The sequence below is a fragment of the Dermochelys coriacea genome, chromosome 18 (genome assembly GCF_009764565.3).
Source record: "Dermochelys coriacea isolate rDerCor1 chromosome 18, rDerCor1.pri.v4, whole genome shotgun sequence".
Lineage (NCBI taxonomy): Eukaryota > Metazoa > Chordata > Testudines > Dermochelyidae > Dermochelys > Dermochelys coriacea.
The window spans coordinates 13,765,454-13,792,039 of NC_050085.1; the positions used below are offsets into that span (position 1 = coordinate 13,765,454).

The following is a 26,586-nucleotide window of genomic DNA, read 5'->3' on the forward strand; positions in this document are numbered from 1 at the left end:
TTGTTGAGAGACTATAAACTGGTTTTTCCCAATGCAGTTTTTACAGAGCTATTCTTCAGAGTGGAACTACACTTTAAGGGGAAGATTACCAAACCACACAGTCGTCCTGATGAGGATATGTTGTTCGATTTTCTTTCTTCCATTTTTTTAATTCACTTGGGCATTCTATTTTTAAACGTCTTTGCTGCAGACTGGACCAGCATCTTCATTTAGCAATCCACAATGACTTGTGTCACTGTCCTCAAAAGAATCATGTGGGGTCAGAGCCCTGGAGCATACATGAGAAGTTGAGACTACTTTTGTCCACTGTGCAAGTTAATCTGCTCTCACTAACCAAAAAGAAACTATTTATTGATACCAGCAAAATTCACCAATGTCTGTTCTACTTCTGGAGATCATTTAATAGTAAATAATATCGATGCTAACCTGGGGTACTATGCTGTTAACTTTCGTACCCTCTGAGAGGCAGACATTCGCTATGGCTGTCTGTAATTGCTTGAGTAATTTTCTTTGTAACTATTTATTTTATTTATTTATTTATTTAGGCAGTTAACAAGTTTACAAATCATTGGCATGTAGGCATCAGAAATAGAGCAATAACCATTACAACATTGAGGTTTTTTTTTTTGTTTAGAGAACATTATGCAGTAATGTAATAATCAAATCTCTTTTTAACAGTGTTACAGTAGTAATAGTATTTATATTAGCGTAGTGCCTAGCTGCGTAGCCATAGATCAGGACCCTATTGTGCTAGGCAATGTATGGGGGAAGCTTCTTTACACCATCCAGGATGTGTTGTTTCTGGTGATTTTATTAAATTGATGAAGCTACTGATCCTACTCATATCTGTCAAACCAAGCATGTCTATTAAATGTAATCAGTGAATTTTTATCCCACAGCAGGCATTTCCTTGCTTGTAGCTGTTACAGAACTATTTTGCTTAATATATTGTTTTATAATAGAACCTTACCAAAAATTTCCAAATGTTCTAAACATGTGTGGAACTTATGTGGACTTTCAAGAGGTTGGTTTGAGGAAGAAATTTTTCTTTTTAGGGACACTTGCAAGTTCAAAACATGAATTTTTAATATACAAATGTCCTTACCTATGTTACATTAGCTTACTAACCAGCATTTAAATATTATATTTTAGTTCTTGCCTTTTTGCATTTCATTCAGTTTGGGACAGTAAAACAGTAGTCATTTTTGTTGTCTGGTTTTCATGCAATATACCACAATGCTTCAGTGACTGGATTTGAAACATTCCCCTGCAGCAACACCAAACTAAAAACTTTTTTATTTCTATTATGTTTTGTAAAAGTCTTTTCAAATACAAAAAATACACAACATAAATCCCAAACTTGAATCTAAACTACCTGACTACTTCCGTTTAAGAAGAGCTCTGTGTGGCTTGAAAGCTTGTTCTTGCTCACCAACAGATGTTGGTCCAATAAAACCTATCACCTCATCCACCTTGTCTCTCTTTAAGAAGTCATGCTTGTTTGACCCTATCGTGTACTTATTCAAGTACTACACTTAATTAGCCTCCAAGTCCATTTTAGAATTGAGATAAAACTCGCTGGGCTTCCATTCCTAGACTCTCCCATGGCTCCTTTCTTTAAAAGATAGACAACGTGTTAATGATTTTCCATATTCAAGAACAGTTGCCATTTTAAGGTATGTTGCACATCCTCAACTGTTTTTCGGCTATTTTACATTTTGTTTCTGTCCTTTCCCTTGGGATGGATGCCATCTGGTTCTGTTGGCTTACTGCTCTGGAGCATTTTAAGTTGCTCCATGACTTCCTATTTAGAAGACTCAAATCTCTGTTAAGACCAATAATCACCAAAGAGTTCTTGGAATTGGAATTTTCCTCCTCGTCATCGATAGTAAAAGATGAATGCAGAAACTTCATTTAACTTCTCTATCCTCTTTAATTACCCCGTTAATTCCTTGGTGGTCTGGAGGGCCTGTGGTTGTGCTTGCAAATTTCTTGCATCACAGACTTATGAGTTTGTCTTGATATATTTGATTGATCTGTTCTTCTTCTTTTTCCCCTTTTGTATTTTTAATATGCACCTTATCTAGCATCAGCTGTTTTTTTCCATTCAGTTTATGTTGATAGTATAGGATTTCCACTTTGTAAGTCATTTAATAAGCCTAATAAACTTCTAATTTACCCCTTAATCAAGCTAGTTTTATTCCTCTGTTTTTGCACTTTATATTTTTGATTGCTTTGAGGTGTGTAAACCATCTGTGCCTTTTATATAGCGTCTTGCATATCCACAAGCTAGATCTTTACACCTTAAGTCTTATTTACTTTACTGTTCTGACAGCTGCTAACCATTCCTCATAATTTTTATGTCTAGTCTTTTCAAGTTGAGCACTACAGAGCTGCCCTCTTATGCTATCTTATTGTTCAGTGGTCACAATTGCCCAGTGAAGTTCTTACATTCATCTTTTTTTCATCAATTACATAAGATCTGCTACTTCTTGTAGGCATTTTGGTAGAAATCCTCTGTTCCTCTCTGCCTGGAACTATCCTCCTCTCTACCATCTTCTCAACCATGCAGAGCTGGAACCATCCACAGTTCCAGCTAAGTAACTTGGCCTACACAAGGGCTGGGTAGCACTTACAAAAGGATTATATAGTGGGCTTGATGTAGGCTGCTGGATTTCTGTCACGTTCACTGGTTTATTCACTCTTGAATCCAGGTACTCGAGGTATATTTTTGGAGAGCGCTCTGTATAAATGTTACATGTATCGTGTTTTAGAAGTTCCTGAAGATACCTTCATATAATTCATATTTCAGTTTTGTTTCTCTGTATTAAAATACCTTTTTATGAGTGGCAATTTCCCACTATCTGAAAATGCATTTAATCCAGTTAAAACTAGACTGTTGAGGTAGCCAAAACCTGTCTAGAAGATTGATTTGAGTTACAGTAGATTCCACTTAACGTAGGTGTGTGATGTTCTGACAAAGGCTGTAAGAGCTTAACCAGCCATCAAAGTCATTGAGACATCAGTGGGTGCATGACTGAGCCCTAAGTTTTCATCTGGCTGAGCTGCAAAGAATTTTGTTTTCTTGACGTAATGCCATCTTCTCTCCTCCTCCAGTGTCCACTTAGAGCAGACTTTGGGTTTGCTCAACAAGCTAGTTGTGAGCAGCTGATGCTGTACTAAGTTGGTTTTTGTTTAGAAATTATGATATGTAGTTTGGAAGATTAATGGAAAAAATTGATATGCCGTATGATTTCTTATTATGGAAATCCAATAAACTTCAGAGCAGCACTTCATATAAATCAGACTTGACAAGCTGCTTTGCTAGTGTTTTATTTATGTAACAACAGAGTGCTGTAGCCCACAGTATGATTTATTGTTAATTATACCAGATAGAAATGAAGATCGGGGATGATGCCATGCAGCGTATATTTTCTAGTATAACAACTCCTTCCAGTGATTATTTACTTAATAGCATGGGTAAATTTCAGCTTCTATTCCCTGATTTTGATGTCAGGTTTTCATGCTTATTTATAATGCATCTCCCAGCAAATCAAGAGCAGCAGAAGTTTTCATTTGGAGATCATTGACCCCCTAATGCATTTTGGCTGTCATTTTGAAGGGGGGGGGGAAGCCTCCTTTAGAGATTCATCAACAATGCTTCCTTTTTAAATGGTGGGAAATCTCTTGCTACTGCTGTTGAAAGAGTAGCATGGGAGAGGGAGTTCTGCTATCTGACTCTTTAAAACTAGTTAAAAAAAACCACTTGTGAACATGAAGGTTTTGATGATATATTAGGTCTTTTAGAATGTTAGTCATGTGAAGTGAGAGCATTGATTTTCAGCAGAGAAAGTTCTGGTTGTCAGATCTTGCATTCAACCACAACATCTTACTCATCGATCGTAAAATGGGAGACAGTGGAGTATTGTAGATTTGTGTATAATAGTATAGCAACCCCACTTGATTTACCTTGTGAATTGGAGAAATACATGGCTGCGGCTCCTGGCCTCTCTTTTGGGTCAGTGTGGGTAACATCATGAGACATTCAAAGAGCCAAGGTAATTAACATGAATTCTTTATATTAATATTAGTGATACTTTGCACTGATGTAACCCTTTTGGTCCAGAGCTTTCCAAAGACCAATAAAGTATCTTCTTTTTAAAAGACGTCTTTATGTAGAAGAGCTGGGACTTGAAATTAGGAATTTTTGGATTCCAGTATTTTCTTGTCCTCTCCAAAGTAATGACAAAATTTTTAGCTACTCACTTAAAAAAAAAATTCTCCTGCAATGAGTCTTTCCAAGTCAGGTCAATTTAATTTAAAACTATTTTAGCACTCTCATTTTGTGCAATTATTAATGAACTTACAAATGAGTAGCCCACTCCAGCAGCACATTAGATGTAGAAAGGCTTTTGACTGCAGTGCGAAGGGCTAAGAAAAAACTCTTGCAGATGTATCTTCTTATGAATTAGTGATAACAAATTAATATATGTAAGGTCAAACCATTTCACTCACTGTCCTAACTGCTTGTGAGCATTGGGGAGAGCTAAATAGTTTCTTCTACCTTCCACACCAGAGAGAGCTGCATTTCAGTGGTGGGTAACTTAATCCAACTGTGTAAGGTCAGATTGACCCACAAGGGACAGAAGTTGCAGTTTTCAAATGAAAAGATGAAGACGGGCGGCCCTGAGTCCAGTCTGATCCTATTCCAAGCTTTCAGTTTGGGGTAAACAGTATAACTAGCCATGTATTTATGATGCTTATGCCTTCTCTCACCCCATTGCACACCCATACAAGCACCAGATGAAACGTGTTAATTTTGCCAGACCTTTCCTAAAAGTGGGAAATTATATACCCGAACAGCCCCTTCTGTTGAGACTGGAAAAATATTTGGAGGCGTGCTTATAGCACTCATGGTGGATCAGCACCCCATGTCCACGTTTCATTCTTCCTGCTGAAAAAGCAGTGAAGGCACATGGGAGGATATACAGATCTGGGCTATCAGAGGACTGTTTGTTGTGTCAGGTAGCTCTGTGTGTTTTTCACATGCCCTTTAAAAAATATGTTCTTGGAAAAAGTATTAAAATTCTTCTCAAAGAGTGTCAAAGGGAGAATTGACATGGAATTTGCCTTTATTAGCTCACAAATCAGCAAGCATAAAAGAACAGATTAACAAGAACACCAGAAAACATACAGACATCTTAATAAGCGCCAAGATTTAAAATTATCCCTCAGCATCAAGAGGACTCATCTCAACTGCATGTAGAACACTGGATTCATTCCATCCTTATGACATACAACTCTGAAAGAGTATTTGCCTCCTCACATAACAGGAGGATGAGCCCTTTTCTTAATATCTGGAACCCTATAAATCACTTCCTTAATTAAAATTCATAAGCAGTAAGTGCACGTTGTGCAGCCATGTCTACATACTGCGTGTCCATGTAATTTACTTCAGTCTAATTTATACTAATGCATTAGGTGTCGTTTCTCATCTTTTCTTTGTGTGTATTTTGTTAAAAATGCAATAAATTTTTAAGTCGTAAAGAGAGAAATTTGTGTTATGTGAGTGATTATGCAGAACGGTCGGGGGAAGCAACAAAAATAACTTTTTTTTATTGTACTGAAAAGAATTGTATTGTAAAGAAATGGGACATTCAGACTAGCAAGCAATAAGCCTCCAGCTCCAATGTATGCATTTTTGAGATGCAGAGCAAAAGTCAACTGTGCATTTCTGTAAGTGGGTATTTCCTGGACTGTGGTCCACAGATTATTTGTTGATGGTCTGTTGAGATCTCATTGGTCATGTAGTGCAGGTTCCTCCACCTTGCTTTCAGCATCTGACTGGCATCAAATGAAGCCAAAGCTCCATTAAATGCTTTCCTGTTAATATTTTTCCATGTAAATTGCCATAGTTGCCACAGGGATTTGTGCAGCTGTGGATGGGAGAGGAAGTGGTCTAATGATTGCAGATGGGAGGGCAAGCGTCTGTGAGACAATCACTGAATTGAACCATGCTGTTAAAACCCTCTTTTAAGTAACTTAAACCTCTGCCATTTCACAGAACCCTGAGTAGTACTGGTATTTCCTATTTTCATTTTACTTTTGGCCCTGGTGCTGCTAGGTGCTGAGTGCTCTCAACTCCCCATTAACTTGAACAGCAGTTGAGGATGTTTAGCACCTTGCAGGGATCGAGTCCTGTAGTTGAACCCAGCAGACGTAACTGCACGAAAGTAAAGAAAGTTAAGTAGCACCAGCGCTGGAATGCATATATTGAGACAGTGAAGTCATGGTTCCCGGAATTAGGAAGGTCCAGATGTCTTTGAAAGCTCCTGCAGTCTCCAGTCTGTCCTCTCTTTCATTTTTTTTCTCAGCAATGTCTCATCCTGGTTTGGATCTCAGAAGTACAATACAGCACTCCTTCTTTTGTATGCTTTACACAAGAAGATCTGGGCTTTCGTATGTGTCTTCCGAATAGAAAGAAACCGCCTTTGTGACAGGGCCTTGGCTCCCAGAATTTGGAAGACATGAATTCTTGCTGTTCTTGTAACTTTTTATTTCACTTACAAACTCTCAAAAATCCAGTTTATCTCAGAAGTCAGTCTCCGAAAATAACTCAATTGGATGCCTTCATGTGGGAGAGGACTTAGGATAACCTGTTTTCTCTTGATAAATATTTTGGACACAGAGGATCAAATGCTGCAGTCCTTGGTCTGACTAAACTCCCATTGATTTCCCATGGTGGTCGGAGTTAAGACTGCAGTATTTGGCTTTCAAAGTTTAAGCATTTTCAAGTTAGAGGGCAAGAGAGTTGAGAAGGACTTCCTCTTCTTCAACCCCCTGGCTCTCTCTGTAGCCAAGTGAGTACTGTGGCTGTCCATGGGATTCCTCAGCACTTTTTGCGGGGTTATGAGTGCTTTGTCTTTCATTATGCAGGAAAGCAGAACCAAGTGATCTGGTGTGTGATGCTATTTGCCTTTGTCTCAGGTCCCTTTTGAGTACTACCCCTGCTTTTGCCTGCAAGTTAAACCACTTGTGGCATGCACCCTAAAAGCGAGTCCTTTCACTTCTCCATTTGCCTCATTAATGGCTGCTTGATGAATAGCAAATTTTCAATTAAGTTCACCCACTCCAAAGAAATGAGAGCCACTGTCCATGAGGTTGCCTGAGGCGAACGCATGGAAGGCACGGGAGCCATGGGGTACTATAGTACCTCATGGTGCTTACAGCTTTGCTCCCTATTAGGAAACTGCATAGGTCCTTTTACGAGGTATATTTTTACTGGAGATTGGATAGCATTGTGGAATGAACAGTCTTTCTAGACAGAATTTGAGTACCTGAAAGCAGGAAAAACAGATTTTAAAATGTCTGTGAGGATAAATCGCAAATGCGTCTGCTGAGCGTGCCAGCTCCACAGCACCATCCAGGAAGGGAGCCTCTTCATGCTGCTGCATTGTTTTCAGAAAAGAAAAACGGCTGAGCAGGAGGCTTAAAACATCTGCACAGAAATGCGCTGCTCTGGGGTTGGAAGATGGTGTCCCAGATCTGCCAATCCATGGAAAAATCTCAGTATGGTGAATACTGAACGTGAATATAATTTCTAGAACTAGAATGCCCTGGTGTGTGTGTGTGTGTGTGTGTGTGTGTGAGAGAGAGGGAGAGAGAGAGAATATTTCTGAGTAGATTCTCCACATAGTGATGGCTGGTTAATTTTTAACTAGTTGAAAATTCCTTTCTGGACTTCAGATTTATGCAAAAAAGAAAGAAAATGCACTCGCTTCTGCTAACTTCCTTTTTCTCATCCTTCTCCCATTGACCTTAAAATCATTGCACAGAGCTTTTAAGGGCACCATTCTCAGATTCCAGCACAGGAAATGGTTAATTTACTCACCTGTCCTTATTGTGTCTATTCTCTTAAGTAGGGCCCTGACAAAATTGAGTTTGAGGTTTCTGTGCTGACCCAGTTCAGGGCATGCGTCAAGGGAGCAGTTGTTTTAGGAAGATCATATTATTTGGAGCGGGACAATGCATGTTTTCCCTCCCTGCTTTTTCCTTCAGAAATGCTGCTTGCTGTCTTTTGCGGGTATGTTCCTATCCAAAACTCAGCCTACCTCAGTGGGTGGTAAGAATTTCACCCTGCATTAAAAACTCAGATTTTATAAAGATTTGCAGCATTGGGACAATAACAAATGTGGGTGGCAGCCAGAGATACAAGATGGCAGAACAGTAGAAGGAAATTTAAAATGACAACATGCACTCTGCCCTTAACAGTGAATCTCAAGGCTTTTGTCATTTGACATGCATGTTGTTTGTATTTGAGGAGGTGAAAAGCCAGCAGTTCCCTATTTATTTCTTATTGTAGTTGAGGAGTCATGTTCCTATACTTATTACACCTCTCGCCATGTACCAGTATACAAGATGAAATGATTATGTACTAATATGGGCTGGTTCCTTTTATGGGTAGGATTGTTCAGTATTTCTGTAACAATATTACATGGCAACATGTCATTGTGAGTGACAAATGTGACAGTGTAATATCAACTTAGGGAAATTCAGTTAGAAGTAAGATGTCACCCAGACAAATTACTGCCTGTTTTAACGTGCCCTTAGACAGATTTTCTTGTTCATTAACTAAAGACAAGGTTGAAAGCCTAAGAAAACTATTTAAATATATGTTAGCATTTATTATGATTACTGGTTTTCCTTTTGGATGGTTCTTCATCAGTGGTTAGTTTCAGGGTTCAAATAAGGTAGCATAACACCCCAAGGGCAATCACTATCTGCCTGGGCATGCTGTTAAAACTAAGCCTCTTCTGGTGCATAGGGGCATTTTTGCCACTTTGAATCTTCACTCATTCTTATCCTTTCTCTTGGAAAAACCTTTCTGTGCTGCTGGATTTATTTGTAAAATAATTCACAAATTCAGCTCAACTGTTGAACAACTAGTTTAAAAGGCCTGTTTACAGCTGTAAAATTTGGCCCAACTTTAAACTACTTTGTAAATATTTTTGGTATATATAAAATATCGAGATTTTTGGCAGAAAATGTGTGAAAATCTGTTGCGAGAACCTTCCCCAGCACTATTCAGCTTGCCCAGTGACAACAGTTATTTGGTATGTCAGACCAAAGAACCATAAAACCCCTCTACGGTGTCAGTTCCCCCTTGTGTTCCGCCTTTAGCAATTAACGCAAGTTTCTAGAGCTGTGCTTGTTCCTGATCAATGGTTGTCCCAGTTGTAGTGCATAGGAAATTGTGTATAACCAAGGTATCCATTTTGTCATCTGTATTGCTAATATTTAGAGCATTATGTGATTGGAGCTATGTAGAAACATTAAATAGATTAGAAATGGGGACAGAAGTGGTGAGACCTCTGCCAAAGAGTGGGAGGGGGAGATTATATTTTCAAGCTTCAACAAGTACTAGAAACTAGAGTTTTAAGGAAATAGACCTGGTTCAGTTTTCCTTTGAGCTTCTTGGGAAGTGATGTCTCTGGTCACCTGTTGAACCTTTTTGTATACATCTTGAGTTCTATTGACCTGTCAAGAAGCTCATAAGGCCATGATAAATTAGGACAGAACAGCTAGAAAGACGTGCATGTTGTCAAAACAAATCTTTCCACATGCAGTCTTTCTATATTGGGAGGGTTGGGTGCTGGGTTGGTTTATGAGGTGCTGTTGTCCTCAGGCAATAGAGGGAGTCCCATGGAATGGTATTGGTATTTGCATTAGAGAAGGCAATCTGTTATTCAGGCCAGGCTTTCTGGTGTGTTTGCAGCAGATGGGGAAGAGTTAGGATTTCAAGGACCGGAAGAGAGCCCTGGAATTAAGGAACATGGTATCCTTGGGCACAATTCTTAGTTCAGTGCCAGATACAGTTAGTGAAAACACATACTTCAGCACCTGTGAATAAAGCTGCGAATTTAAAATGCACGTTTCACTGTTTTATCATATAAAATATACTTACCATTGTGTGTGTTCTGCATGTTTGTGGCAGATAAAAGTTCCATTTTACTGCAGCATATTGACAGATGATAGGTACTTTATGGGGATAATATTTCCAGATACAACTCCTGAAGAGAGACTGCATCAAATTGGAATGTTTCAATCATGTTACGGGGGGGAAGCAGTCTGAATTAGGTTTAGCATTAAATTAGGCCCTTAAAAGAGAAGAGGTTTCACCAAAAGGCTTTGCCTCTCAGTGTAACAGTGTTTCTCTTGTTGTCTCTTTCATTGGTCTTTGTCTTCTGTTTCCTCGGTCTTCTTGACCATTGCCATCTTAAACACCTGGCAGTTTTTCAGGGACAACCCTGAGTCTTGACTGTTGTCCATTGCAGCGAAAGATATGCAAACTCATCCAAACATTTTTTTCATCCAAGGCCAAAAGCCCAGTCTAGCAGCCTAGGGTCCCCTTCATCACTTAACACCACATCCCTGAATTCTAATGCTTTTAAAGGACCTTTTGATCAAAGAAACTAGCAACACACTTTTATTGAAACGAGGCATAGATTCTTCTGTAATCCCTCTTGCACCCTCCACCCACACAAGGAGAATGATGCATCTGTGTAAACTGAAGCTATGTCTGCCCTATAGGTGCTACAGTGGTACTGCTGCAGCTACACCACTGTAGTGCTGTAAACACTTGCTACAGCAACAAAAGGGGATTGTCCATCGCTGTAGTAAATCCACCCCTCAGCAGACAGTGGCTAGGTCGATGGAAGAATTCTTCTATTGACCTAGCAGTGTCCATACCTGGGTTTAGGTCTGCTTAACTATGTCTCTTAGGGGTCTGCATTTTTCACACCCCTGAGTGATGTAGCTAGGTTGACCTAAGTTTTAGTTGTAGACCAGGCCTGAGAGATAAATGAAGGCGCTGGTGCTGAAATAGGGACTTTATGTAGAATGTTTTCTGTGCTCTAATAGGAAAAAAAATCTTGTTCCCCATGAGGAACATAGTGAAAGACATAAAGAATACGTTGGATTGGAGAGATGGTAATGCTTAGCATATATCACACTTCATGTTTTCAGATTGGTTTATTAATATTAAATAAGGCCTAAAACACCACTGTGAAGTAGCAGGGGTGGTATTTACTTAGTGCCAAAAATAGGTAAGCCAATCTTCACTTTACACGTACGAAAACTGAGGCACAGAAGAGTGAGGGCACTTGTCCAAGGCACCGAATGAGTGAGTGGTAGAGCAGACGGGTGAACTCTGGAGTTCCTGGATTCCTGTACTATTCTTTTACCACTAGAAACACTGCCTCCCTACAGTGATGGACCTAGTTTGTGGTGTTTGAAAAATCACTGCTACTTTTATTTGACTCTTCTGGGTAGATTTCAAGTTAGTTTTGCAATACCGTACCACATTATACTAGCAAACCCCCCCCCCCCCCCCCCCCCCGGGAAATCTAACGATGGTCTTAATGGACTCCAATTATTTAACATTGTAGTATGAATACAGCCTAACTCATATAGGTTTTTCGACAGGGATCATAATGACTATAATTGCAAAAGGATGCCTTGCTGAAGTAGGAGCTGCCAGATGTAATGCCATTCTGATCTAAAAAGGTCACAGTAAAAGGGACATTTAAATTAAGTTATAAATTACAATTGAAGAACAATATTTTGATGTGAGAGACCAGAGATGTCAGACGGGGAGATGTAATTCATGGATTCATTACAGAACAGAGGTGCCTGACAGCTGAGCCATGCCAAAAGGAAAATTTATTTGCAACATCACGCAGACAGAAAATGGCAGCTCAGATGAGAAGCTGGAATAGAAACTTGAAACCTTGTGGTAATGTGCAGAGTTTATGCTAATAAGTCTTGCCTGAGATCCAGAGATGTTTAATGACTGTTGTAATATAAATGAGATGCTTGGACGTGTGCACATTTGGAATTTTTTTCTTTAAATTTAAGTCCTGTGCTTTTCTGTAGAAAAGATAACTTCTGCATTATAAAGTACAAGTACATTCATGTCTGTTCCCTTCGTTGCATACTATGTGTATGCATAAGATTGCTGAGGTCTCAGAATTATTTAGGCAGCAGGATTTGTGCTCAAAACAATGATTCTTTACATGACAGCTTGGGCAGGGAGGGGAGTGGGGAAAGTAATTTAGTGTTTCTAGCAATACCTTGAAAAGTGCAACCAGAAGTTAATTAAACTGTAGGCAGTCATCATTAGCTATTATTTATATGTTCAAGTAGCTTGCCAATAAAGTGCTTATATATATTAAATTACTGAAAGTAATAAGCAGAGAATGATTCATCAGTCAGACTGAGGAAAGTGGATTTAACTCTGATAATTATATAAAAATATATTTTTCTTTCTGGTTTATAGTCTTGCTCCCAGCTCTAATCAAGGCATTTTCTCTATTAGACGGCTGATTTTCTCAGGAAGGTGTAAAATGGTATCCGTGGTCATGTTCGTATCTGATTGACTTGACTCTTCTCCCTCCCCCTAGGGGCACAAGGAGGGGGTGGGCTCAGGGGCCCAAACCCCAGCCTTGGCCCCGACTGGTGTAATGGCTGAACCCTTCCTTGCTGGGCTGTGTGTGATGGAGGGGCATCCAGGTCAAATTTGAGTGCTTTTCAGCCTGGTACACTAGGTTGCAACACCACTAAAACATGGGGCGGCCAGGCTGGAACATGGGCCATCTCGTTAGCAAAATTCTTATTGCACCCCTGTCTTCCTCAACTTCCATGTTGTGGGCCTTGAGATTGTCATTGGTATGGCAGCTTGGTGCAAAGTTAATTCTGATCCTCTATTCTGGAGTATTCAGGACTGGCATGTTGGTCTGTTAACTGTTCTGTGCTTTTAAACTGGGGTGGCTGCCTGTTACTACAGCCCATTGCTTCTGGTCTTCTCTGATTATTCTTCTGTCTCTAATTGTTTCATAAAGAGAGAAGGAAAATTTGCTGGGTTCCTTCAGGCAAGATATAGATTCTGTCCATGAGTCACGAGGTGGTTTGGGCAGAACACAGCAGGGGGTGGGAGAGAACCCTTGCCATTTCTATCACTACAAAATGTTTAAAGAGAAAAGGCATGCTTAGTTTTGTAACATGTACAGAAACCATGTACAGACTGTACTGTAGCAACAAATACCTAGCCCTTGCTACTTGCAGTCGTGCCTATTCCCAGTGCTGCAGTGCAGGCAAGGAAGAAAATCAATGTGTGCCAAATAGAAAAGACAAAAATGTTGTTTTCAAGCTTCTAAGTGGGTATTGCATGCTCCGGAAGGCTTAGGAAACAAAAGTGATAAAAGCAGTTAAAAGTCAGCGGTGCTGTTTGAGTGGTAGGATTTAGGCGCAGCAGGTCTGGCGTTATCGTCATATTGCGTGACTTCTGGCTTAGGAAAGATGGACTCAGATCGTTGTTTCACTTGCATGGAAGCAGAGTTGTGAGAGCTGTCGTTGATGTAGGCAACAGAGGCAGATTACAAGCCAATGCTCTGTTGTACATTGGAATTTCTACCTGTGGAAGTGCATTTAAAAGCGGTGTTTTCTATTAAGCAATCGCAGGTAATGCATCTCCCTGACTTACAAGAGTGAGAAGGTGATATTGATGTGTCTGATGTGTTCATGTTCGTAGCTTGCAGAGATGAGGCATCTGTTGAAGGGAGATGATGTTGGAGTTTGAGGCATTGTTTTCTGCAGTAATTCTGTGAATGTGTGTGCCATTGTCCTTGTTGGAATTGTGGTGAAGAGCATTTTTCTTTAACCTTACTGTAGGTGCCATAGAGCAGGCTGAAAATAAACCATGAGAAAATTCGGCTTAGAATTTCCTTTTTTATTGCTGTGATGTTACCCAAAGGCTTTTTTTAATCAGAGCACTCTTCTCCATACTATAACTTATGCTGGTGGTTAACACTTCCATCATACAACTAATTAGGGAGACATTTCCTAATATAGTTCTAAAAATTCATTCTAGGTGACATACCAGAAGTCTTGGCCAGCAGTGACCTTTTATTTTTACAGGCAACTTAAAACTCTCTTAACAGAATAGTAATAGTTATATCTCAAATGTCCCACTAGCTAGGCAAAGAGGAGCAAATAACTAAGCAGAGTTCATTTTTCCAAGAGAAGTTTAACTTTTACTCTTCAGTTTTGAAACTTGTGGGGACAGATCCTTAGCTGATGATTTCAAAGGAGTTAAGCTGTTTTACGCCAACAGCAGGCCATGCTGTAGGAATGTCATCTTATCCTGACTGCTGGGAGCATTCAGAGCAGTTCAGGAGGTTTTGTAAAATAATTTCCTAGTCACCCTCAAACAAGTGTTAAGTCTCAATTAGCTGTTGCAGCATGAGAAAGAAAAATGATATTATTAGTAATATGCCTTTGTTTTGGAGATAATTGGTTTACTGTTGTCCTTGGGAATACCTCTCTTTTCCTTCTGGTACATTTTTTTTAAAAGACATAAAGCAGGCTCCTGGTCAGTCTTCATGTTCCAAAATTCAATATTTTAAAATTTGTTATCTAAATCCATGTTTAGGTATGTAAATAAAGCCCAGATAGTGGATCAATTTTGCACACTGATTAGCATTAACTCACCTGAGTATTCCTATTGATGTTAGTGTGACCCTGTGAGTAAAAGTTCACCATCGCTTTGTGAGTTAGGATTCACAATCTGGTCCTGAATGGCTAGATTTTCAGAGATGCTGAGTACTCACTGACGTCAGTGCTAGCTGCCAGTGCTCAGCATTTCCAGACTTCAGGCTGCTTATTTAGGTGTTGAGATATGGCTGTAGATGCTTAATTTTAGATATTCCATTTTGAAAAATGTAGCTCACCTGTGTAACTCAACAGCTCATGTATAAAAAACGAAGATAACAATGGACTAGCAGACAAAGTAAACTAGTCACGATATTGTGATTTTTTTAAAAAAACTGGCTACAGTTCATATGCAGCAATTTTTTCTCCTTTACTAAAACAGACTGGTTTTCGGTGTGCTTGTGCCACTATTGGATTGATCTTTCTGGACTGTCACTGTTCATTCTGTGGGTTCTATGAACTAAAAACGGAGATGGTAATACAACACCTGGGAAGGTTTCTCACTCGGGTGTGTTATCTAAAATTTACCTTTTCGTGAAGGTGACATAGAAATCACATAAATTTACCCAATAGACCACAATGGCTCATGTGAAACAGTTACTGTCTATTCTGTACCATCCGACATCCTTCTGTGGTGCAGTTTAAAAAGAAAACTTGTTTTTTAAAAGAGCAATATGCACAAGCACCCAAAAACTATTTAAAAGTTTTAAGGCTGGGCCAATTTGACAAAAGCCTGGAAATCAAAGTGAAGACTGATGTTTTGTCCCAAATCCCACAGATGTGCTTTCTTTTCACAGCTGCTTGAGCCATGTATCAAGTTTCAACCTTTGATTTCAGTTTCCCAGCTGTTGCTGACTTTTGCCACAGGTTTTAAACATTCTGCTTTGTCCATTGAAAACTTACCAAAGTTCTGGAGCGGTGCTGGCTCTTTTATGTCAGGTTTTTCTATTCAGTTAATATCTAGATGTGACAATGTCCCAGGTCAGTAAGGATACGTGTAAGGGTGGACTATTTAGCTGTAAATGCCATCTTAGTAACAGGACATGCCATTTGAACCTGGAGTTTATTCCTTCTGTAACTTCAGTGCTCAAGAGCTTTCTTAAAGAACTTAACGATTGTGGGAGCTATCCAGATCTGGCTTTCAGTGGACATTAGCTCATATGTTGACCTGGATTTTATGGGTTAGTTGTTATGGCTTGCCACTGATTGCATCCGACCAGAAGATTCCTGGTGGTAACATTCCTATTATAAATACCTTAACTTAACATATTATCACCCTTCCTTGAGGACCGGGTAATAGGAGGTGAAGGACCAGCCTTACTCATGGCATGCCCGATAACACGATGGTGTTGGCTTTCCCAATAGTTAGGAATGTTGAGTAGTTATACTATACTGCATAAGCTGAGCCAATAGCATGATAGAAGATAGTCTATAGCATATAGGAGGACAAAGAAAAGAAAGAGCTAAAGACAAAAAGCTCCGTATGATATCCTTACAAGGCATTTTATAGGATCCTGATACTATGTAATTCAGGCCAAATCTACTATACCCAAATCTTATTTCCGTACCCTAAGAAATGTATGGGTATCCTTATCCTATAGGTTTCATAGAATCAGCCGTGTTAGTCTGTATTCGCAAAAAGAAAAGGAGTACTTGTGGCAGCTTAGAGACTAACAAATTTATTAGAGCATAAGCTTTCGTGAGCTACAGCTCACTTCATCGGATGCATTTGGTTTTTTTTCCACCAAATGCATCCGATGAAGTGAGCTGTAGCTCAGGAAAGCTTATGCTCTAATAAATTTGTTAGTCTCTAAGGTGCCACAAGTACTCCTTTTCTTATCCTATAGGTTAGTGGATTCTGACACTTTAACTCTCTATATATTAATAATGATTATCTTACTCCAAAAACTGTCAACCTAGGCTCTCTGGGCGACTACCAGGTTTGTGGTATACCCTGCGGTTACCAACTGGTTGCAGATGCCGGATAAACCTGTTCAGTGTTTGTATAGTTCCTTCCATTGGTTCCCAAAAGTTCAGGGACCATTCCTATCAGTGCCAAAGGTTACCAGCTTTTATGCTGAATTACTCTTAACTAATTATATTTTTAGCTATTTAGCAGATCTTACCAGATACAGGCTGGTAGGCTTCTTGCATTTCAGTGAAACTTATTCTATGAATAATTATTAGGAAACGCATATCATATGCCTCAACACATCCTAAATTCATAGGAATTAATACTGATAAAATATAAGAATAAAATGGATTAATTCAGAAAGAGAAACATTTTATTTGATATGGCTGACTGGATTAGTAGGATGTAATAGCTAGCAAAATAATCCTATGGGTTACAAATATTACAGTCCCACTGAAAATCTCATATTTTTGCCTTTCCAGTAGGTTGGGTTTTTATTTCTTTTTCAACCTCTCACCCCCTAATTATTTGACACTTTATTCCTCATTAGGGATCACTTTTAAAATGCCTGAAGAAATTCTTTATATGTTTGTATCTGTGGATTGAGTGGGAGAGAGACTAATAGCTGAGGTAACCTTAGGAGCTGTACCATGCCATTGTTGGGGTTCTGGGTGTGTGTATTTCGGGTTTTTTTTTGACGCTGCACTCCTCTTTGCCTCAAAATCAATGGCACAGTCTGACCTAAGAAAACTGAGGTTTTGCCCTGAAAGATCACAGTTCAGTTATAACCCAGGCTGATGCTGACAAAGGAGCTACCACTTCAAGGCTGTTTGGTAAGCTATATAATTGTGCTTTGGTCTCAGTCCAGAACCTAGTGTCCTCCTCCAGAAAGGCATTGTCACACTTAACACCAGGTGGCATCTTGTTGGCAGCCTTGGGACTGAAGTAACTGAGGAGATGTCCTCTCAAAAAGGTGATTGGACATGGGTGGAGTGATACCAGGGATGCTTGGGGAAAGGGCAGTGGGGCTGAGAATATGGGGTGGAAATGGAGAGGCCTTTGCAGGGGGAGTATGCTGGGTGATGAGAATTCAGAGAGCTGAAGTCCCCTCCTGCTATAAAGATAAACCCGAAAGCTTCTGTAGTTAGTTCCTGCTAGTAGCTGTGTGATTAAATAACCTCTTTTTTGGGGGGGGGGGCAGGTGCTGCTAGTTTTGGTGTGTCCATTACTGCTAATCCAACTACTTATGCAGGAAAACTAATGCTTGCGTCTGTACGGGCTGGTCTACACTGAAAACTTGTTTCAGAGTAGCAGCCGTGTGAGTCTGTATTCGCAAAAAAGAAAAGGAGTACTTGTGGCACCTTAGAGACTAACAAATTTATTTGAGCATAAGCTTTCGTGAGCTACATCCGATGAAGTGAGCTGTAGCTCACGAAAGCTTATGCTCAAATAAATTTGTTAGTCTCTAAGGTGCCACAAGTACTCCTTTTCTTTTTTACTGAAAACTTGCAACAGCATAGCTACATCTCTCGGGGGTGGGTGTGAAAAATCCACACTCATGAGAGACGTAGCTATGCCAGCCTAACCCCTGGTGTAAACAGCACTGGGTCCATGAAAGCGTTCTTCTGTCAACCTAGCTGCCACCTATTGCGGTGGTTGGTTACTTATGCAGATGAGAGAACCCCTCCTGTTGATATAGGTAGCGTCCAGACTGAAGTGCTACAGCATTGCTGTGCCGCTGTAGTGTTTCAAGTTTAGACAAGCTCCTAGCTACCATTTCTCAGGGAGGTGGATTAACTACAGCGGTGGCAAATCCCCTCCCCACTGTAGTGTGTCCTCACTGACGTGCTACAACGGCGCAGCTGCTGCTATAGTGTTTTCCATGTAGATATACCTATAGTCTCCACACATCATTTCCCCCTCTCCTATAGGAGTGGAGATAATTGGTTTCCTGTTGTCCCTAGCACTACCTCTGTTTTCCTTTTGGTACTTTTTTTCCCAAAGACGTTAAAGAGGCTCCATGTTCCAAAATCCAACTTTATTTGCATATAGCATATTATATATTTGTCAACTTCCAAATACATTCCCTGATGAGGGCTGAGTATCAGAGCTTTATCCCTTAAACTCTCTGCTGAAAGTGGGCATTTTTTCAACTTGTTATAACTTTTGTTTCTACCAACCATCTGCCTTAGCCAGCCCCTAGCAGTATATATTGATAGTGGAACGTAGCCCCAGAACACAGAAAGGTCATGCACTGTTGAGAGCTCTGTCAGCTTAATGATCCCAAGTTCCTTATATGTATTCCTTCAGCTGTCTCTAGGAGGTGTTATTTTGCTTCTCCATACTTTACCTTGTTCTCCAGCAACTTCTTGTTTTCATCTATGCAATAAAAATGAGCACAATTTTCTGAAGAAGTAAACTTGACTCTCTGTCCTCAAAGCACTTGTTACTTCCAGAATATGGGCTGTTCCATTTGATTAGAGAATATGAATAAGATATTACGGCATAAGATACAACTCCTTTGAAGAATGGTTGTTTTGGTGTCTTTTTATTTTCCTTGGAATGTCTCATATTAGAAGTATTAAAAAATGCTAAAGGGAAAATTTACAAGAGACTTCAGAAAGTAGAAAGCAAGTCTGCCTATTTTAATGTTCTCTGTCCTACTAAATAAAACTGAGATTACCATCCAGGTTCTGCAAATTTCTCTTCTTTATTTCTGCTGTAGATACAGTAAATGCAGCAAGCCTCATTCTTATCCCCACCCCTTACTGTTGGTCCACCTTTACTTCTGTTTGTTGATATAATTTTCCGTTTTTATTATTCAGCTACATGAAAGTAACTACGATGCTGGAAAAGCCCTGCAGCGCTTGGTGAAGAAGCCTGTGCCCAAACTGATTGAGAAGTGTTGGACTGAAGATGAAGTGGTAAGGAGTGATTTATTCTCTTCTGCCATGCAGTTCTAGTTACTTACCGCTTTCTTCTGCTCAGAGTTTTTGTTTGAGGGGGTGGGATAGTAACCTGTTGCATGGATAAAGTTTTCTTCTATTTTCCAAATGAGTATCAGTGGCTAGAGACTCATTATTCTAAGGAAAAATAATTTCCCAGTAGTATGTGTCTTGAAAGGGTACAATTACTGTCACCTTGAGAGGATTCCATGGAGGAGATAAGCAACACTAGAGCCCTCAGGCTCTTGGTCCTGCTGCTAACAGTATCTTTCACAGGCGGGTTGGGCTCCTTGCTTAGCAGCTCCGTAAGAGGAGGCACAAACAGGGCCCAAGATGCTTGGTTTCATTTTCAGTGGTTTTGCCTGCCTCTCTCAGGAGGCTGGAGTGTCAGTGAGTGAGAATCCCAGTCTTCAGTTCATGTTGACTCTTGCATGCTCTGTGGTCAAGAACATTCCCACTAAGTAGGATTTATTTAAGGATTGGGGCCACCTTCTTCATGTGAATTGCCAAAATACGGTGTTGTCACAGTTGTTGCTGTCTAGATATTCAGCTTCCCATGAACCAGAAAGGGATTGTCTGGAAGCTGGTGTATCTGTGCCTTTTACATCTGTCCTAAAGCTCCAGGAGATCTCCCAGTCCCCAAATTGGATTGAATACAGTGTGTCCATCTTGTATCCAATTCCCAGAGTAACATGAGGGTAGGATAGCCCCGCTGCAGTGCAGAAGTCCTGCCTGAACTGACTGGGCTTCCTCTGAGCTGTGGGGTTTGGGTCAGTGACTTTAACATCATTTTAGCTGCCATATTTTCTGTGTCTGTGGCCACTATGTTGACTGTGGGACTATCCCATTTGGTTACTGGCAGGTCATACACTAGATCTTGTGTTTGGAATGGGAGGGAATTGCAGGTGGGGGCAATTGGATATTGTGCTCCTGTCATGGACCCATCTTTATCTCCCACAATTTGAGGTTGAGGCTTATGATCTGAACTAGCCGCCTGTGGGTTTTGGGTGGAGTTTAAGGTGTTGATACTGACCTATAATTGGACCTGACTGCCTACTGGAGAGACTGCCTATCTTCCTGAGCCACAGTGGCTCAGTTGAGATCAAGAGAGCCCTTGATAAAGTCCCTTGGGAAAAAAAAATAGAGGGAGCTGCTATTAAGGTAATGGCCCTTGATCTCACACCCTTACTTGATCAAAAATAGCCTACATTTGTTGGCATCGGGGATGATGCAAGGCCTGTCTTTTCACAGAATTTTTCAAGAGTGGGATGCTGTTTGATAGATCATTAAGGAATCCGGGGTGCTTCTCTTCATATTTTAATTGCTGTGCAATTAAGTTACTGCCATTATGAGATTGCTGCTGGGTTTTGTTTTTATATTTGATTGTTTTTTCAAGGACCCTATAGCTTGGGATAGATGCCTTTTTGTGTTGGTTGTAAATGCAAATAAATTAGAAATAAAATTTCAGGTTTTTAAATTGGCTAACTCCGTATATAGAATTGAGAGTTTAGCTGTTATGTAATAAACAGTTGTTTAAATTCAGCATTCCCCTGCAGTGTTTGGAATGCAAACACTACAGCATTGCAACCCCTTGCTGTTTGCCAAACTTTGCAGCATAATGCTAGTACAAGATACTCTTTACTATAACAAAAGTGAAACTGAGCTTTTTTCATCATCCAAGTTGAGAGAGAGGCTGAGAGAACACAATGTAAACAAGGTAAAATAGATCAGATTTGTTACATTTTTTCTTTAATCAATGGTGATGTTAAAGGCATGTCTAAAGAAAAGTGTGGCTTTAAAATGCAATTTCTAATATGACCATGGTCCTTTAACAAACTGGACAGGTATGATGGGCTTCATTTGGAAGGGGTAAATGCTACATTTTCTAGCTAAGAATTAAACAGCATAGTTCATTAAAACAGGATGTTCGGTTAGTTTTGTTGTTTTATAATTGTAAAACATATTTATCTTCAAACAACTGAAGACTTGGTTGCAGTTTGTAAGGCACACATCTTCTAGTATGTTATATTAGTGTCATTAAGATAAATATCCTAGGATAAATATCCATGATTATTACTGAACATCTAAATAAAGAAAAATCTGAGTCTGATACACAAAGCGAGAGATAGCATAGCTGAAGTGGATTTGAGCCCAAAAAACCTGTTTTTGTGGAGAACATTTACACTTGTTAATTTGTTAAATGGAGTAAATTTAAAAAAAAAATTTTGCAGTGGGTAGTACATAGTCTTGTTAATTGAGTTACTAATTAACCTGGCACCAATGTCATAAAATAGACCTGGTTAATTATTATGGGTGAAATTTTCATAGTCTCGTAACATTTTCGAATTATTCAGACAATGGCCGGAGAGACATTTTTTTAAGCTCCAGTTGCTCTGAAAGTCTTGCAGAGAGTTATATCAATGAATTGTGTGTGCGCTTGCTCTCTCCCCATGTAAACCTTTTTGCCAGAGGTAGGTTAGGTCTAGGCTAGATAAATCTGAGATTAAAGCTGGCATATTCTGAAATCAAACAAAAGACCTTTGTGGTAAAGGGAATTCCTGAAGCCATGGGGTGAAAGAAGATCATGAACAATGGAAGGAGGTAGAGCCAAGGAGTAAAAAGATTAGAACACAGATTCCTATTAATGTGTGGGATGAACTTGTCATAACACTCATTGGCACTTTTTTTTAAGTGACCATGCAGATACCTCTAAAGTTCTGCTCCCCTGTTTTCTGCATTTGTACTGTCCTGTTCTCCCCCCACGCACACGTTCCATAGAATGATTAGCTGTGTGCTGCTTTCCTATTTAGAAAAAGATCTCTCTTTCCCCTCCCTCTTCCACTAGGTCTATTCTCCCCATGAACTGCAATATGTTGCAAGTGCCATTGTCGCTGCAGCTTAGTGTTTTGATCAGGAATCAGTCTTAAATGATTGGAGAGTGGAGCCTTGCAAATAAGAAAAATGGCCAGGTTTATTGAAAAGGGAAACATTACTCCAAAACAGCGAACAGTATGAATACAGAATAACGATCATTAAATCTATAAATCACTGTCAGTCTCAGCTCATTTTATCATATTTGCTTCTTGTTCTATTCCATCCAAGTTTCCAGAAACATTTGGCCGTGATCCAGCCTTGGCAGAGACAGAGATCAAACTGTTCTCTTATTTATAGGGAGTTAAGCTCCACCTTCTGAACTTCAGTGAGTGTTTGTCCCTGATGGACCGCTTGCAGAAAGCTCCAGATTAAAGCGTCTGCGCCAGATCCTTGGGCGCTTTCTATGAGAAGAAAGAAACCCCATGCTACCTTTGGTTTTGCTAGAGCCGTGAAGGGTTCATTCCCATACAATGTATGTCGGACCTAGAACTGGTCAGGGACTTTTTCAGTTAAATGTTTTTTGTTGGAAAATGTCACTTAACCAAAAGAGAAACTTTTCATGGAAATGTATAGGTTTCAATGAAAGTGTTGTCAGGAAGGTTTCTCGAGTGCGGGAAGATCCAGCCTAGAATAACCAGTAGCCTGAGCTGGGATGTGAAGACCTGGGGTCGAGTCCCTGCTCTGCCTGATTCGGGGCAGGGACCTGATCCTGTGTCTCCCACATCCCAGGTCATTGCCCAGCCCACTGGGCTATTGGCTGTTCTGTGGTCTCTTGTTTTTCATGAACTATTTCAAAAGATCTCACTTTTGTTGAAGTTCAGAATGAAAACAAACTTCAGAACCTCAAACTCCCTTGCAAAACGGAATTTTTGTTTTCAGGTCACCCCTCGTCAGATCCTTCACGAGTACATGGCAGTGAACTTCTCTCTGTGCCCACTTGGGCAATGAAGGAAACCAGAATAGAAATGCAATCAAAATGTCCAAGGGGCTAGAATTTACTCAGTACAAACCTGCAGTCTTTATTCCTCTCTGAAGCAAAACTTACCCTGAAGTCGGTGGGAGTCTTGCTTGAGTAAGGATTGTGGGATTGGATTAAGTCCATTTCTGTCACGCTGGTTGGCATAAGCAATTGATCTTGTTATCAGCATGACCATCATAGGGTGAGTAACACAGCTTCCCATAGCACATGGTAACACTTAAGGTGTCAGTGACACTGTCTGAATAACACATCTTTGTGTTGTAGCTAACTTTTAGCTCTTCTGTGGGCAGTTCCTTGTCCAGAGTTTCAGCCTGCTTCATTAAATGACAACTTTTTGTAGTCAGTGACTGAATTACCAGTAAGAGCTGTCTACCGCGATTAGAATTGATTAAAATAAAGGGTGGAAGTTGTGTTATTTTTTACTGCGGATGATGTGGTTACAGAGGTTTGGATCAAATTAAATGGAGGATAAAATTGACCAGTGATTGAATTAAGTGGAAGGCTCTGTAAATAGGAAGATAAAGGTTTTCTTGTTTACTCTTGTTTCTAAAACTATGGCTATTTTTAATTCTCTCTTTCCAACATGTAAATTAATGGTCATGCTGTCAAAACCACAGTTTTCCATTCTGCCTTATAAAAGTGACTGAATAAACTATTATACTGTTACATCTATCAGAAGCATTAACAGCAGCTGTTTCCTGTTTATAAGGGTAGATGCCACACCTGGCAACATAAATCTCCCACGGTGACTTTGGTGGGGAGGGGTCAGTCTCTTGTAGTCTAGTGAATCTGTGTCTACTGACAGACTGTCAAAGAACTGGCACGTGAAGCTGTGCTTAAGCACTTTCTAAATAAGCATCCAATAGGATAACATCGCTTCAGCATAATACAGTGAAATCTCATTGGAACATCAACTCGGGATGTTGTATGAAAATCAATGCCATCCCCATTTGACATGTTGTTTGTTTCTGGGGAGAAGTCAAGCAGCAAAGTTGCTGTTCTGAATGTCCTGCATTTTGACATAACTGCCGATAATGCTCTCCCTAACACCGAATGCCAGGCGAGACCTGTGCCATGTGATGCTTGTTGTTGCGGCAAGGTCTCAGAGCAGTTGGGAAAGGGAACTGAGACTTTATCCATCACAGGTGCTCTCGACATGTACACCACATGATATATGCTGCTGAAATGAGGTTGCAGAGCAACAAGATGTTCCCATCCACTATCTTAGACCTTCTTACACTGAAACACCCGAAACCTACTTCTGCCCACTGCACTGATATGGGCAGGGAGTCTACCATGGTCCAACTTGCACACCAAGAGCTAGGATGAGAATGTCAGTTAAATGGGGTGGAAGGCTTTGTATCAACACTTTCTTCCAGTTCCTGGGGAGGAGGAAGGACTAGTACCGGAGCAGCCCAGGTATTGGTAGGTCTAGGTGAGTCTGAGACCTCACTCTCTGGAAACTGATTTACACCACCTTATCCATCATTTCTGAATATAACCCAGGGATGCTGTGACCAGAAAGGCTAGTGAATGGGGAGACTATCTCCAGTCTGGATACCACAGAAATGATGGTAGAATGAGATTTTACTGTACCTTGAAATATGCTGTATTTATCCATTCTATGTAGCTATTAGAAAGAAGATGCATGTTACAAAAGGAAAGCACACGAAAAAAGAGACTGCATGTGTGGTAGCAGTTTTTCAAACAAAGCTTTTTAAAATGTAGTTGAAAATGTATGTAAAGGATTCTCAGTTTTGCTGTTACATCTCTTTACACAATCATTTACATAGCAGACGTTCAGCCTGCTAAATGTAATGGGGAAAAAGGTGTTTAAGTATACCATATTAGCTCAGCTCAGCAGATGTCAAAAGATCTTAAAATTAAGAAACAATATTGCATACAGAGTTTGGAGAAAACATTCTTAAGCAAAACTTGGTGGCAAGCTGAGGTCTTTTTATAACCCATTACAAACAATTAGTCTGGTAGTTTTAAAGGGGCTGAAAGGAATTAAATGCCAAACTCTATTGAAAATGAATGTGATTGAGGCACCTAAACCCTCTTGGCTCCCTTTTGGAAAATCCCAGTCTTTAAAGTCTAATTGTATACCCCTGAAAACATGGAGCCAAAATACAGTGGCTCCAAATGGAATCCTCTCTAGGAAGTGTTGAGGAATAAGCAATGCTATTTTTGCTGGGTTGAGACTAGAGTGGGACTAGAACCTTTAACTCAAATCCTAGTGAATTAAAAATAAAAATTAACAAAGAGAGAGTGTGTGTGTGTGTGGGGGGAATAGCAGTTTCAGCTCCTTACAGACAACCCCTCCCATGGTCACTGGGTCCAGATCAGACTGAAAACCCACACCGGGGGAGGCAGGGGAGTGTTTTACAGTTTGGATGCTGTGGAAATTTTTCACAAGAACTCATCTCATGAGATTTCCGCCATCTTGGACCAAAATCTTTTGAGAGCAGCTCTTGTGATTTCACTTCCTGTCTCAACCCTATGCCTGAGCCAGATCGCAGAACCACTTTGTTTTCACATTTCTAGTTCAAACCAAAAAAGTATCAAGTTGTTACTGTCTGCAAAGGAGAGAGCATTTATTTTTGGCTTCATTTATTTAACCAGAGATATGGCATTTGTGTCAATTAGGTCCTGTATATTGGGATGGGTGTGGGGACTAGTCAGTAAATGCTGGCTGTTTTTTGGGTAACCATCTTTAGCAGATTTGCATTTAGATTCCTAGCCTTCGCTTTGAGTGTGCTGTTTCCCTTTGACAGGGGCCACCAAAATCCATAGGGTTTACTAAAGAGAGAAATACAAATCGGACTAAAAGAACTCCTATTTTATTAGGTTTTTAATTAAACATGATGAACCTATTTTAAATCACACAAAGGCCCCAGGCCAAGCTGCATCTAATCGAAACAGATTAAGTCACCCGTCCACACTTGGATTGTTATTAATTCTGTTTGTTTATGCATGCTAGCTACAGGCAGAGTTCGCTGCTGCTGTGTTGCAGTTTATTGCGCGGGGTGCTCTTGCTGCATGGCTTTGGACTGTTAATTAGCATTCAGATGCTGATTATGAAGAACACGGGTGATGCTAATTGAATTCTCTTGAGTTTTCCTTGCAAGGTTCAGAGAAACAGGGCTGAACTGCAGTTTTGCCGTATTTGTTGTGCTTGCTGCCTTAAAATGCTGAATTCTAAGGACGGAAAATGCCAGGTGTTACTTAAGGTGAAGGTTTTGTTACTCACTGTGCATCACACACGTTTCTGATGATGATACTCTGACATGCTTGATAACTGTAGCTTTTATAATAAAATATGCTGT

General features: G+C 40.0%; 1 protein-coding gene across 10 annotated transcripts in view; it reads left to right on the forward strand.

The window, feature by feature from the left end:
* RERE (arginine-glutamic acid dipeptide repeats) overlaps window positions 1-26,586 on the forward strand; it is a 417,871-nt gene that overhangs the window by 277,078 nt on the left and 114,207 nt on the right. For all 10 annotated transcript variants that reach the window (XM_038376447.2, XM_043500009.1, XM_038376446.2 and 7 more), the window contains one exon: window positions 19,285-19,383. In XM_038376447.2, coding sequence (XP_038232375.1) covers window positions 19,285-19,383 — 99 coding nt within the window. The remainder of the gene's footprint in view (window positions 1-19,284; window positions 19,384-26,586) is intronic.